General features: G+C 47.0%; 4 protein-coding genes across 4 annotated transcripts; 2 read left to right on the top strand and 2 right to left on the bottom strand.

Annotated features, from left to right (window-relative positions):
• The first annotated feature begins 23 nt into the window (after window positions 1-23).
• On the top strand, window positions 24-1,553 carry EDB91DRAFT_1126736 (ribonuclease H-like domain-containing protein). Its single transcript, XM_041318448.1, has 5 exons — window positions 24-217; window positions 265-458; window positions 514-675; window positions 808-985; window positions 1,041-1,553. The coding sequence occupies exons 1-5, from the start codon at window positions 125-127 to the stop codon at window positions 1,452-1,454; spliced, it is 1,041 nt and encodes a 346-aa protein (XP_041178383.1). The 5' UTR covers window positions 24-124; the 3' UTR covers window positions 1,455-1,553.
• Window positions 1,554-3,250: 1,697 nt separating this feature from the next.
• Window positions 3,251-6,708, bottom strand: EDB91DRAFT_1328561 (uncharacterized protein; the record flags this gene model as incomplete). Its single annotated transcript, XM_041325290.1, has 19 exons — window positions 6,525-6,708; window positions 6,407-6,463; window positions 6,180-6,347; window positions 5,982-6,153; window positions 5,862-5,866; window positions 5,576-5,658; window positions 5,451-5,529; window positions 5,386-5,392; window positions 5,111-5,340; window positions 4,952-5,054; window positions 4,814-4,896; window positions 4,669-4,762; window positions 4,596-4,621; window positions 4,405-4,485; window positions 4,258-4,351; window positions 4,060-4,206; window positions 3,833-4,009; window positions 3,547-3,767; window positions 3,251-3,367 (listed from the first exon to the last, which is right to left on the bottom strand). The coding sequence occupies exons 1-19, from the start codon at window positions 6,561-6,563 to the stop codon at window positions 3,251-3,253; spliced, it is 1,983 nt and encodes a 660-aa protein (XP_041178382.1). The 5' UTR covers window positions 6,564-6,708.
• A 1,641-nt stretch (window positions 6,709-8,349) lies between these two features.
• Window positions 8,350-8,932, top strand: EDB91DRAFT_1051356 (RlpA-like double-psi beta-barrel-protein domain-containing protein-containing protein; the record flags this gene model as incomplete). The annotated part of the gene is made up of 4 exons (XM_041313600.1): window positions 8,350-8,475; window positions 8,529-8,639; window positions 8,693-8,780; window positions 8,835-8,932. 4 exons carry the CDS (start codon window positions 8,350-8,352, stop codon window positions 8,930-8,932), a joined length of 423 nt encoding a protein of 140 aa, XP_041178381.1.
• A 3,010-nt stretch (window positions 8,933-11,942) lies between these two features.
• On the bottom strand, window positions 11,943-12,507 carry EDB91DRAFT_1017322 (uncharacterized protein; the record flags this gene model as incomplete). Its single annotated transcript, XM_041312504.1, has 4 exons — window positions 11,943-11,989; window positions 12,042-12,145; window positions 12,223-12,285; window positions 12,353-12,507. Coding segments are annotated over 4 exons (369 nt in total), but the record flags the coding sequence as incomplete, so codon positions are not given.
• Window positions 12,508-13,089: the final 582 nt, after the last annotated feature.

Genomic DNA, 13,089 nt, shown 5'->3' with positions numbered 1-13,089 from the left:
CGCTTACGTAATAGACTTTGTACCGATATCTGAGCAAGCGACATAGACTTAGCGCCCGCCTTGCTGTATCTCTGCTTGAAACTGTCCACCGCGCTGCTATATCAGAAAGCACGGATTTTTAGCTATGTCCCGGATACGGGAGGTATGGGCGCCAAATCTTGAGGTAGAAATGCGGAACATACGAGACATGATCGACCAATACCCTTACGTTGCAATTGTGCGCAGTCCGATATCTCTTGTAAATGGATGCTCACGATACAATAGGACACAGAATTTCCGGGCGTAGTTGCACGACCAATAGGCAACTTCAAAACGTCTTCAGACTATCACTACCAGACAATGCGATGTAATGTCGACCTGCTCAAGCTAATCCAGGCCGGTATCACACTCGCGGATGAAGAGGGTAATCTCCCCCAGGATGTCACAACTTGGCAATTCAATTTCAAGTTCAGTATAAGGTGTGTCTTGGAAGCCAAAGTTGTCAGGCGTCGCATGTTGAGAATGAAACCCTAGTGAAGATATGTACGCGCCAGAATCAATCGATCTATTACAGAAGTCAGGCCTCGATTTTCAGCGGCACCAGGAGATGGGAATATCGCCGAATGACTTTGCTGAACTTTTGATCACATCGGGTCTAGTCCTTGCACCCGAGGCCAAGTGGATATCATTCCATAGGTGAGTGGCGCCAAATGCTCTTGAATGTTTCTTTTTGTACTGTCATTCAGCTCCATCCGTCGCGAAAGCCCACTATTCTAGCTGTTCTCATTCACTTCACTTACTCATTTACTCATTTACTCCATATTTCAGTGGCTATGACTTCGGCTACTTGGTCAGGTTATTGACTGCGATGTCTTTGCCGACGTCTGAAGAGCAATTCTTTGACTTGCTGCGTACTTGGTTCCCTTATTGCTACGATATCAAGTTCATGATGCGTGCCTCCAAGTCCCTCAAAGGAGGGCTACAGGAAGTCGCGGATGATCTTGGTGTGCGTGATCTCCCCTGTGATTAGTTGATCACCAGCTTATTATTGATTCCTACAGGTGATGCGTATTGGAACATCACATCAGGCAGGATCAGATTCCCTCCTTACCGCATCCACCTTCTTCAAAATGCGAGAGCTCTACTTCAATGATCAAATAGACGACGCCGAATATAACTGCAAACTGTATGGTCTAGGACAGACCTTTGCAGCATCCAACGGTATCACTGATACCGGCCGAGGTGGGGCTACCATCGCCGAACGAGAAGATCGGGGGATACCAAGGGATTCACAAAATCAGACTCCTGCCTTGTCCGTTCCCCAGAATCAGGGTGTGGTAATGGGTATGGGAGTGCCTTTACCTACTCCAGCACTTGGCGGGGCCCTGCCTACGCCACTGCCGTCTGGCACTTCATATGGGCCTATGGGAGCGAATGGCCCATTCATTCGGACGGCAATTGGGGTAGGGAGATAGCCTGAGGCACTTCATTTTCTCCCTTTTTGTATAATCGTTTTATGTAATTATTTTGTTGTATTGGGTTTCTTTCTATTCATTTCTGGGATAAATCGTCACTCATCCGGAAGGCCATGGGTTTACATCGACGTGTGTATGTGAGTACTCTACTCATCTACTCGAACTTACAATCATCACTGGGTCTACAGTAAGAGCTAATTGCAAATGCACAAGTCAAGGATAAGCAATTGATTATACTAAGTATAGTGCGTCTACTACATCACCGCTATTTCGACAGACTCGTCATGCCGCCAATGCTTTGTCCGTGATGAGATAGGTGTGGCTCGCTGAAGGAGTTGTACAACAATCCACTTCCCATGGATCGACGTCGCAGTCATCCATCGCAAGAACACACAGCCAACCTCGCCATCATCAAACGAGGGTCAGCAAATGCAATCGTTGCGTGGAGCTACGACGTCGATGCAGGTGAGAGAATAAGTGAAACAGCCTTTGAGCTCACAGTTTCCAGGAATGTAGGTCTGGAGGTGACCAGTGGTTGGGGGTGTTGTTGGTGGTCAGTGACAATGGGTAAGCTCTTTATACAATTCGGAGCGGTACAGGTCTACTCCGTGTATCCGCTAATTTTGACTAGACCTCGATCAGATAAGTCACTGCAGTTTCCTTATGGCCAAGTAGAAGCAAAGTTATGGAACGTTCACCTCAAATGTAAGAACCACAAATCACCATCGAGGTATATTGAACCTACGGAGAGCATCCGCCTACACCTCACCGCGGAGCCAAATTGCATCCTGACTTGGGAACGTCCAACTGTGTATTGGTGCCCTTATTCTTTGTGAAACACATGATCCTTCCATCCAGTCCCAGGCATGGCATGTAGGTGTTCCGACTCCGGAATCCCATTTTTTGATATATTCGTGCAGAGACAGATCTACGCTGTCACCAACATCGAGATGACATGTTTTATTCGAAGCTCTAACATTAGTCTCCGAGGCAATTTATCCGTGCTGAGGGAAGAGAAACAATATCACAGAGAAGCAGAGTTAACAGCTCTTTTAGAAGACCTTCAAAGGTGAACATGAACAAGGTTGCGTATGTCAGGCACTTGCTGATTTCAACATCCTCAGCAGGATATACGCCCAGACCTACTATCTGTTCAGATATGTTAATCTCCGGTCGTTCAGCGAAATCAGTGGCTTGCTCCCGATGCCAGGGCTTTGGTAACTATCGTTTGTTTAGGCTTGTCCTATGATGGCACGGTCGGCCGCAAGCAATTCTTCTTTGGATTCCCTGCTCATTCGTCTATTAACAGAAGAATAAGCCTTCTGCACTAGGCTCAAGTTGTCCCCCTGAGAAGATCTAGAAGTTTTTTTTGATTCCACACCTCCACTAGCGTGCAGTCCCTGGTCATGTACCCTGGCGGACTACTGTTAAATGACAAATTCATCAAAACACCGTCTACCTACCATGGTGCTAGCCGAGATCATGGTTAGCTGTATTCGTTGTAAATTGTGATGAGGACTGTGAACCACAGCTAAATTTGTATGTATGGCTGTCATAACTTCATGTCGCTGGCACATTGTAACGTACAATAGGGTCCTTTGACGGCATTCGTGGTCCTCGGCTATAGCCGCCGTTCAGACCATACCAATCCTACGAGACAATATAATCCTACGATACTGATTTGCCTGCATATAAACCCAAATCGATGGAGGCGAATATCTGCTCTTTAAGACATCATCCTGGACAATTTTAAACTCCTCGATTTATTAGATGGCGGTCTGCCTCCTGGCAAACTACTATGAAACCAGAATGGACTCAGGGCTAGCAATTACGATCAGGTGCAAACACTCCACTGGAACGGAGAAGTGCGGTGTCGCTCCATACCTTAAATGAACGAGGTAGTGTAGCTGGTTCTGTACACAGAGATAGGATTTGGTGGTTATCATACGGTACTCAGGGTTTTTTCGAAATCGTGATTAATGTATTGTCAACTGACGGCAGCGATAGCACCGCTGCGAGACAATCAGGCTAACTCCACCTGACACATGTTCAGCAACTTTATATTCTTGATTTGACAACCAGGTCCACGTACATAATTACTGGGAAATATCCCCTTCTTCCGGTCTCTGGAAAACCCTAAAATTATAATCAGTTGATCGTCACTGAAATGAAGACCATACGGTCCAATACCTTCCCACCAACCCTCCGCATAATTCTGACCTCCGCTTGCTCCAGAGGATAACTCAACAAAGTCCCCCTCATGTATCGTGAGCTCTTCTGATTCTTGGGCTCGATAGTCGTAGAGAGCCCGTACTGTTTATTGGGTTGAAGTGAGAAATTGACTGATTGGCGTACCAGAAAATAGGCGGTACTCGTACCGTATATGCCTGACGCTTGCTGAGAATTTTGTTGGGAGGGTGCAGTTGTTTCCAGCGGCAGTCCGCCTGCATGTTCCAGATAGGTCGCAGGAACCAGCCCTTTCTCACCACTGGAGTCAGCCACCTTTACCCATCCGGAACCATCGTCTTCCTCTAGCACACGCACAACACTACCCTCTTGAAACTATATCAGCACGTGCAATACGGATACATGTTGCCATGCAGACCTGTCACATTCAATTCGAAGGACGAGGAGGCCGCGAACTCGAAGATAACACGAGCCAATCGATGGCTTTCTTCCACATGTGGTGAGTTATTTGGTGCCACAGAAGTAGACGGTATCGAAGATTCTCTGGGGCTAGTGGATACCGATGCTGTGGATATTCTGTAAGTCCTACACCTTTTAGAGCTTGTCATTCACCCACATCTACTCCCCGATCTAGACAACTCAGAAGAGAGAGATTGCAAACTTTCCGAGGCTTTGTAATCCCCGTGAACGTTACTGCACTCCGCGGGCACCTAACGATGTTCATCAGCAATGCCCTTACATGGTTTAAGTTGGAATGAATCACTTTTAACTCGCATTTAGAGTGCACAGATAAGCCACAACCTTTACAGGTCTTTCCCTGCTTACTTAGGCCCCAGATCGATACCTAGGCAGTTGTTGGTCAAACAGTACAGGCACTCATCCACCAGCTTCCTTGAACATACCTTGCAATATCCGCATGTCGTAGGGTATCGAAAAGGCCGAGCTCTTGAAAACGTGTGGGCTTGAACCACCCTCATCGCCTTGCGCGCGAACATTAATTGATATATTCGTTTAACGTGTTACTTACCCCCCAGGACATCCGCGATTGTATTTACTTCTGTGGTCAAGACACATGCTGAAGTCGAGAGGGAAGTGACCTCATGGGCAGTGACAAGGTAGCTCTGCATGAAAGTTAATAAATGACTCATTGTCGTCGCATAGTGACTACACACGTTCACGGCACCACCCACATCTCCGAGTATATTGTCAGTGGCGTATGCTGTCACCAAGCCACGATATTTCTCGACCTCGGTCCCTGTACTCACGAGGGTGAGCACGACCAGCAGTCCATGGCGCAACATCGCACTTACGTTTTTGTTCGAGCGCAGGTTTAAGTTCTCTCGATTTAGCTCGCGCGTGCGCGAGTTTATTTTGTAAGAATACCTTTGGGGCCGGATCAATGCAAATATCTCCCTGCGATTTACACGTTCCTTAACATCGCGCATAGAACTCGGGTCGGTCAGGCCCACCGTATCGTAATGGTTCGAGCATGGTTCAAAAACCCAGTCGTCGGGTATGCTGAACGGACGGATGTTGCAGTCTACGAAAAGTGCTTGGTCCTTACCGGGTTGGACTTCGATCAAAGCGGCGTTAACTGTCGCAAGACGGTCCTTCAAGATATCTTGGTGTGACAATTGGATTCTCTGGGCCTCTGTCACAACGGCAACGAAATCCATCACTAGACGAGTCTGTAACTCCTCTGCAGACAGTCAGCTGAAGCAAGTGCACAGCGGTACCTGCTCACGGAATAACTTGATCAGGTTCGTCAGCAAGACACTATACCAAATAGAATAATGTTATCTAACTCACATCCTCAAGACTTGGCAGGTCCTCAGTATAGAACTTCATCTTCACGCTGTTGGCGGTTGCAACTGAGATAATATAGGCACTGCTGAAATTTGTACGAGTGTTCCACGCTTTTTTTTGGCACGTACTTCTTACTATTGAGCATGTCAAGCCTTTGCTGATCATATTGTTTTGCTGAGCGTTCCGCGTGTCGATCGTGAACATGACCAGACTTGAGAGGGTTATGACCGTGAGAATATTCTTGAGGAGTTTCCTTACCTGCTTCTGACGGTAAATTTCAACCTCGGTGCAGTCGGCGTCATACTTGATGCATGCTGTGGTCAGAAACGTTGCGTTATGGCGCCCAAGATCTTACTTTTTGCTTGCTCTGTATCGTGAGTGTCAAACGTGCAACACACGGAACCAATTTATCACCTTGCCTTGATGCGTTCAGCATAGATCTTATCGCGTCCAGCCACAATCTTGTGATAGAACTGCATTTGCTACATATATCGTCAGTAAGCATAGGAATGATTTGCCACGACAATGCAAAACCTTTTTCTTGTAATCGTCGCTTGCGACGCTCAATAGCCTTCAGATGTTCCGTAACTTGAGATGTCAAAGCTTCTGCTAAGTTGATGTGATCCTGAGCAGAAGTTGACATGGAGGATAAGATTTCAGAGTATGCGTGATTCAGGGTGCTGTGATCGGAACCATTGATGAGTACCTGGTCTAAAATTGGGAAGAAATGACCTGCTTCTGTTGATTCATACTTTCCGTGCAAACCTTGGTGGGGTTGTCTCCGACGACTAGTAAAAGTGCATTCTTGTTCTTCCTTTCGTTTGCTTTCTTCGCCAACTGCTGCAACTTGACTGCGTACTCGCGTTCTAGCACTGCTCTATCGCGGTACAGTTCGTGGACCTGTATGAGTCGAGCAGGTGGGCTCAGCTGTCGGAAATTTCGAGACTCAGAAGACGCACATCGGCCAATAAAACAAGGTGGGCATCAAAAAGACTGGATATACGATCTACCTGATCCTGATCATGAAACAAATATCAGCGATGAATGCAATGCTTAACAGCAGATTCAGTAGTTTACAGGCAATAGTTGACCATAGCTGTTGCTTTGTGTCTGCATTTTCTTGGTTCGAGATTAGCACGCCGCCTTGAGTGGCCAGGTGAAGAGCAAGCGTAGTAGTGCCTGCGGAACGGACTCGGATCGATGTGAAGTTGATCACCGGTCTCGTGCCAGAAAAGGGTCGATGACATCAGTTTCATCTCGTATAATGGTAATTATATATTTAGCATGAAGAACATCACCGTCGCAGATACTGTTTTTCCCAAAGTCTCAGCGGCGGAGAAGTTGCGAAGAAGCAGCTCAAATGTGGAGGGGTGTCAAAAATTTCGGCTACCTCACCGCCATCGAGCATCATCCAGCAGCGAGGATGTCGACAATTTGACCCCTTAAATTTCCGCCACAGATCTTTTTGAAAAACACGTTATAATTCAAGCTCAAGTAAAATTTTGATTACAAGTGCTGTACAAACATTACTTATATGCTATATAAAATTATGGCAGGGACAATTAATCTTTACCTTCCGGTCCACCCAGTCCGAATCAGCTGAGCAAAAGTGGAACGTGGGGCGGTGATTAAGTTGGAGGATAAATTTGACGAAGAACATACGTCGGCGATTGATCGACGGGTGAAGGGACGGCAAACTGCAAGGTTTGAAGGACTGTCTCATACGTGTGTCCACGCGCCATCGAATATGTCATGGTACGCTGGTGAGGGAACGTCGTCTTTACGTCGATGCCGCCACAGAAAACCACGAACCTCAGAAATTGATTTGTCGATTGGGATGTGCCCGAGAAGCTCTTTTATGTTTTCACTGACTGAAACCGTTTTCACCGGTCCGTGAAGCACATGAGCTGTCATGGGGTAGGTACTCTAGTTGTTGCTTGGCCATGGACGTCCGCATGCAGGTTCCAGGCTGTGCGCACTGCGTAGCATATTCAGTAGTAGCGGGGTGCGCTCGTGTTTTTTAAGCGTCGATAAAAAGGACTTCCAGAAGCGAGAAAATCTTGGTACGCGGAACTCTATCAATGCTCAACGTTCAACCATGACTAGCCATCAATGTTTGCTGGCCTGAACGGACGATCTCTGAAAATGGGGATTGGTGTTGACACGAGCTCCAGTTTGCAAAAGAAAAAAATGATTGCATTGCTTGGAACCTGAACCGATACCGAGGAGCTGCCTCCGCATCGCTTATTGGCGGGTAATCCCCGCGGTGAGAGAACGGTATGTTGGAGACCGAGAGCACGACAGAAGTTAGACAGTGGTGAGAAACGAAGTAGAAAAGCAATAACATCAGGTGCGGGGAAGGTGGCCCGAATTGCGGAGCCAAGACGGAGTGGAAGTTAGATGCGTGGGACAGAAAATGAATACTTCAAGCAACATTCAAGTCTCTTGAATTTTGGGTGACTGGTACACGAGGGCCGGATCAGCTAAATAACAGCCTTCATATCATCCGAGATGGGTACACACCTTAGCCTGCTCGCACCGGACGGCATTACTTTTGTCATGTGTATGTGTACCTGTGCTCCAGATTGACGTGATTCTTGTCTGTCCTCGACTCGGAAACAATAATCTGCCCTCAACTTCCGATGTACGTTGTTTTCGAAGTACGTATAGCTGTACCCTCTTTCTCTCGTCTAGACAACGCGACTCCAGTGCGGGACAATAATCTAAAACTGGCACAGCAATCAAATTACCTGAAGAGCACGTCTTAAGTGTGAGGTAAAAGCCTGTCTCTAGGTATATAAGGGCCTGTGTATTATGCATTGAAGTAAGCGCGAGTAGTGCTCCATCCCCCTAACGTCCCCGTCTTCCCGCTTTTCATCTCGTTCCCTCACTGACCGCCAACATGTATAGACTGACAACTGTCTTGATCACGCTATGCGCGATTACCTTCACCGTTCTGGCTGCACCAATACGGCTCAGTGGAACTGCGACAGTATCACTTGAAAAGCGCGTCACACATACAGGCGAGGTGTGTTGATGAGAGATAGTTTTTAGCTGCTTGCTAATTTCTCCTCAACAAAGGGTACCTGGTTTGAAGTTGGCGACGGCGCCTGCGGAAATACGGATACGGATAGTGATCCTGTAGTTGCCATTTCTGCCCAGATCTATGGTAGTGGAGGAAACTGCAATCAGGTAGGCCATCTCCTATTCCCGCAATACGGACATTGAATACTTACCGCTCGTAGTGGATTGAGATCACCAATACCGATAACGGATACACCGCGTACGGCCAGACGCGTGATGAATGCGAGTCTTGCGGTTCAGGTAGCCTAGGTTCGTTGTCTTTTTTAGGGTTTAAATCGTGCACTCGTTGAATCCGTTTCGCAGACATGTCTCCTAGCCTATTTGAGAAACTAAGCACACTCGACACCGGTGAAATCCCAATTTCATGGCACTTTATGAGCAAGGGCTGGTCGCCAAGTTAATCACGCATTTCAATCCCTACTTCTATAGGGCATACGATTTTCTCACGATTCCCATCACGAATTTTTAGATGATCATTATAGACGACGGCGTATCCTCTTCGCCAGGAAGGGGATCAGGAAATATTCATCTTCTGTATCATTAATTTTATTTCTGTTGCGTTTTATCACCTACGACTATAAAGTAGATGCGGGGCTCTGGTAGTCTACCATCGCTTTCTTGACCATATGTACATCTGATACGCTTCATGTTGTTTCTAGTAATCTGATTGGCATCTGATCTACACGTCTTGCTTGTCATTTGCACCTACAAGTGGGACCAATTCCTCTGTCAACTCCTGAAGGGCATGCACGTTTGAGATATTCAAACAAAGTCACCAGGTTCCTCGTCCTTGCGACTCGAAGACGTGTGGTGAGTGCAATACAATTCCATTCTAAACGAAAACCCAACAGCGTGGCATCTTAGCAGTCCACTTCGCTTATTGTGGTATAGAATTATACAATCCTTAAGGTTCGCAAGATTGCCAAACGTCGGAATTAGACCATGATGTGTACAGAATGAGTGCTTGAACCTTGAACCTGCCCATCGCCGTACCTTCGCAATGCCGCGATGATGCGGCTGATAGCTGTTATCTACATTCATGATACGCGTGTAACGCACAGCCTCGTGTTCTCCGCCGACCTGAAACTAACGTTTTCCGTGAGTGTCGGAGGCTCGCCATGAATATACGACATGCTTATGCACCGCGGGGACATCACACGAGGATTGTACGCGATTACGAGGTTGCCATCAGGGATGTGACACCTGACACATGTTCGCTAAGACTTATGACTCGTTTTGGTCCTCACCGCCGCCACCCAGGCTCACCACCCACGACAAGGCTACCCTAGTTTGGCAGCATAGCAGCTGTTTCTCTGAAAAGCACGGCATATCTAACAGTCACACACCTCTCGAGTGGCTACGACCGAATAACGTACAAAATTCAGAGGAAGCTGGCGAAAGTTTGCGCCCCGAATATCAATCTGAGAAAAGAACATATGGAGGCCACGGAAATGAGGTTGAATATACCAGACATCAGACGCTCTCGAAAGTGCTGCGTCATCAGAAGGTATCTCTGTCCCTTGGCAGCCCAAGGCGTCCCGCGAACGATCAAATCCCGAACGGGAAGATACTTTATTCCCTGAATGGTCTCAGCTAGCCTGCTAGCGAATAGCGTTGCTGCGCGCGCCATGCGGAAAGCGACATCTCATCATTGTGAAATGTAATTAACACGCCAGTACACGCGTCAGTTTCTAGATGTAAGAGGACCTCACATTCTCCTCCCCCTTCCTTCTGTCCATCTTGATTCTTGGAAGCCCTCATACTAGCAGCACTGTATTCCAGATCTAAATTTGCGAATTTCATCGTCGACGATTTGGATAGATACATGACCTTCGACTTGAGCACCAGACCATGGTCTGGCCTTCTGCAAGAGACCATGCCCGATTTCATCTGATGCGCAGGCTAGTACGCAATCACGGGGACCAGAGCAGCTCTTGCGTTACATTTTGCATTTTGCACGCTTCGTAACGAAAGTCGAGACTCAAGGTCGGGTGAACCTGTCATTCAATACTGTCACTTCTTTATACCCCTTATAACATGTCCCTAAAATCAATAGAAAAGGTAGCGAAACAAGGGACTTCATTCCCTTTCGAGATTTTTGGAGCAGCCTCTGACTTCGAGGGCATGCATTGATCATCCGGCAGTTCTCGCCAGGTACTGCGACTCAACCAACAGGGGCGGTCTTCGAAGTTCCGAAACCAAGATTCATTGCATTGCATTGAAATGAAAATGGTGTTCTGATAATGGTGAGGAGCGCTTCTAGACAGCCGACTACTGAGTACGGAGTTATCCAATTCGAACTGAGTATGTATGTGCCATAGGGCCACCTTTGGAAGCATGATGTCCGTCCTCGAGTTGCTCAGGTACTGGACGATCAACCTGCCTCCCTTCTTCGAAGTGGAGGCGACCATGGGTGTTCCCCTGACTGCCACCATGCTGAGCCTCATCTAGTGCTGGTACGCAAATTCACGGCGACCAGAGCAATTCTTTTCCATAGCGAATCATTTCTCACTACCTTGAATATAACACACTTCGTGATGAATGATGTCTAAGTTCAAGTTGGGTGACCCTTCATACCTTGCCCAAAATTCATGCGAAAAAGGACCTCTTTCATCTTTGGTAACTTTGAAACATCTGACTTTAAACACACAGTCTAGCGATGAGACGGCGGGCAGCGAAGATCTGCGAGATAGGCAACGAACGCTAAGGTTGACGGACTCGCAGCAGGGAAAGTGACATCCATTGCAGGAGGTGATGCATGAGGAAGTGTGGCCACTGATCAAGAATCTGCCTCGCGGGTTGACCCGCAGGGGCGCTCTTTTATAACCAACATTAGCTACATTCAATTTCATGTAAGTCATGCAGTGTCCAATAACAATGGTATCGTGAGGGGTACTAAAGTAGAGTAATTGAATGCCAACCAAGTATGTGTCGTAGATCACCTTCGTCATCAAAGTCGTACAATGGAAAAATGAGTAAGCAAGAGTTCATGAACACTAAATCACAATCGTCATTAACATGTCCTCGTAGAAATGCGTTCGGCGTCCATGGATGCCAGTCAAAGCTCATTAGAACTAGAGGATGTAGACCAGCGATACCAGGGCGAACATAATTGACGCGCCTGACGCGTGGTTCCTCCATGCAGCACCCGTGAGTGTAGTTTGTGTTGGCGCTAGGGTAGGACGTGACAACTGATGTCGTTGGGATCACACTAGAACTTAAAGTAGGCGTGATTGCCCCAGATGTTACGCTAGAAGTTGTTGTGGGAGCTGTTGCAGGAGTCGTATTAACAGGAGTTAATGTCGGGCTTTGCGTGGGAGCTTGACTTGTAGGGGATGCGCTGCCCGTAGAAGTAGTCGACAAAACTGAAGAAGATGTGGATGACGCAGAGGCGGATGAAGATGAGCTATCGTTGATAATGGTGAACTGTGGACTGGCATTGCCAGAGTCACCAAACACTTAATCAAATTATTAGATCCATCCCTCGCATAGACACGCCGCACTACTTACAAACGACGATATAATCTTCTCGTGTGTCCACATTAGGGACGGTGATCTGAACTTGACCGACCGTATAATTGATGTTCGTTGCAAGTGGTGAATCTAATAATATGCTATTTAGTAACAATAGAGCAAAACACTACATGTCATGGTTAACTCACCCAACATCAAGTTCTCGCTGTTGTTGTACATGTATCCCAGAACCAGCATCCCAACCGGATTGGTCATATTGACAGGCAAAGCATTAGTGCTCCTGTGATAAATCATAAATGTCTTATTCTCGAGGACGGATTAAATCACACCAGGATGTACAAACTTACCAAGTCACCAGCTGCTTCTCTCCAACATGCCATACAGTACCCGCCGTTGGACTAGTAACGGGCGGATCCACAACATCCCTCAACTTCAATGGCAGTGAGAGTGCCAATAATGCCAGAGACGATATAGTGAATAAGAGGTTCGTGAACGCAAACATCTTGTTGTAATCTGAACCCAAAGCAAGGGCAGGCAACTGAAGCTGGGGGCCTGAGCAGCTTCACCAGGTTCTGGGTGGACATGTTAATAACATAGCGCTCGTGAGAAAAATAGTTAAGTAAGCGATAGCATCGTGCCTCAGGCCCTCAGGGTACCCGGTACAAGTATCTTTCCCTATCTTTCCTCAGGACCTTGTGATTCATTATGGCTGTTGTGTGTCACTCGTTTATGTCAAGCTAATGTTGATTTGACAGTGGTGGCAAACATTTTATGAAGCCTGGGGTGAACCCTCAGTGCTCACTGTGCCCATGCTTCCTCATGCAACGGTCCCGTAAAAACATGAATGACAGCACCTAATGCACAGACTGCGGCCCATCCTTCAACGTTGTGAAGCTTCTAGTTCAATGTTCAAACATTCACCTGGGAATGAATTCGTCAAAGATAAAGATAGTTTTAGGAGTCGCTTAAAACTGCTTGATTCCATTTACTTATATGCTCGAACGTGACTCTCAACGTTAAGACAACTCAGATATTACTACTTATTAGCGTGGGCATTATAGAAAGGTAGACACGAGGAGCGCGG

The sequence above is a fragment of the Suillus paluster genome, assembly GCF_016628075.1.
Source record: "Suillus paluster strain FC165 chromosome Unknown EDB91scaffold_19, whole genome shotgun sequence".
NCBI lineage: Eukaryota > Fungi > Basidiomycota > Agaricomycetes > Boletales > Suillaceae > Suillus > Suillus paluster.
Note: the sequence above shows the minus strand (reverse complement) of the source record. Positions and strands in the feature narration are given on the sequence as shown.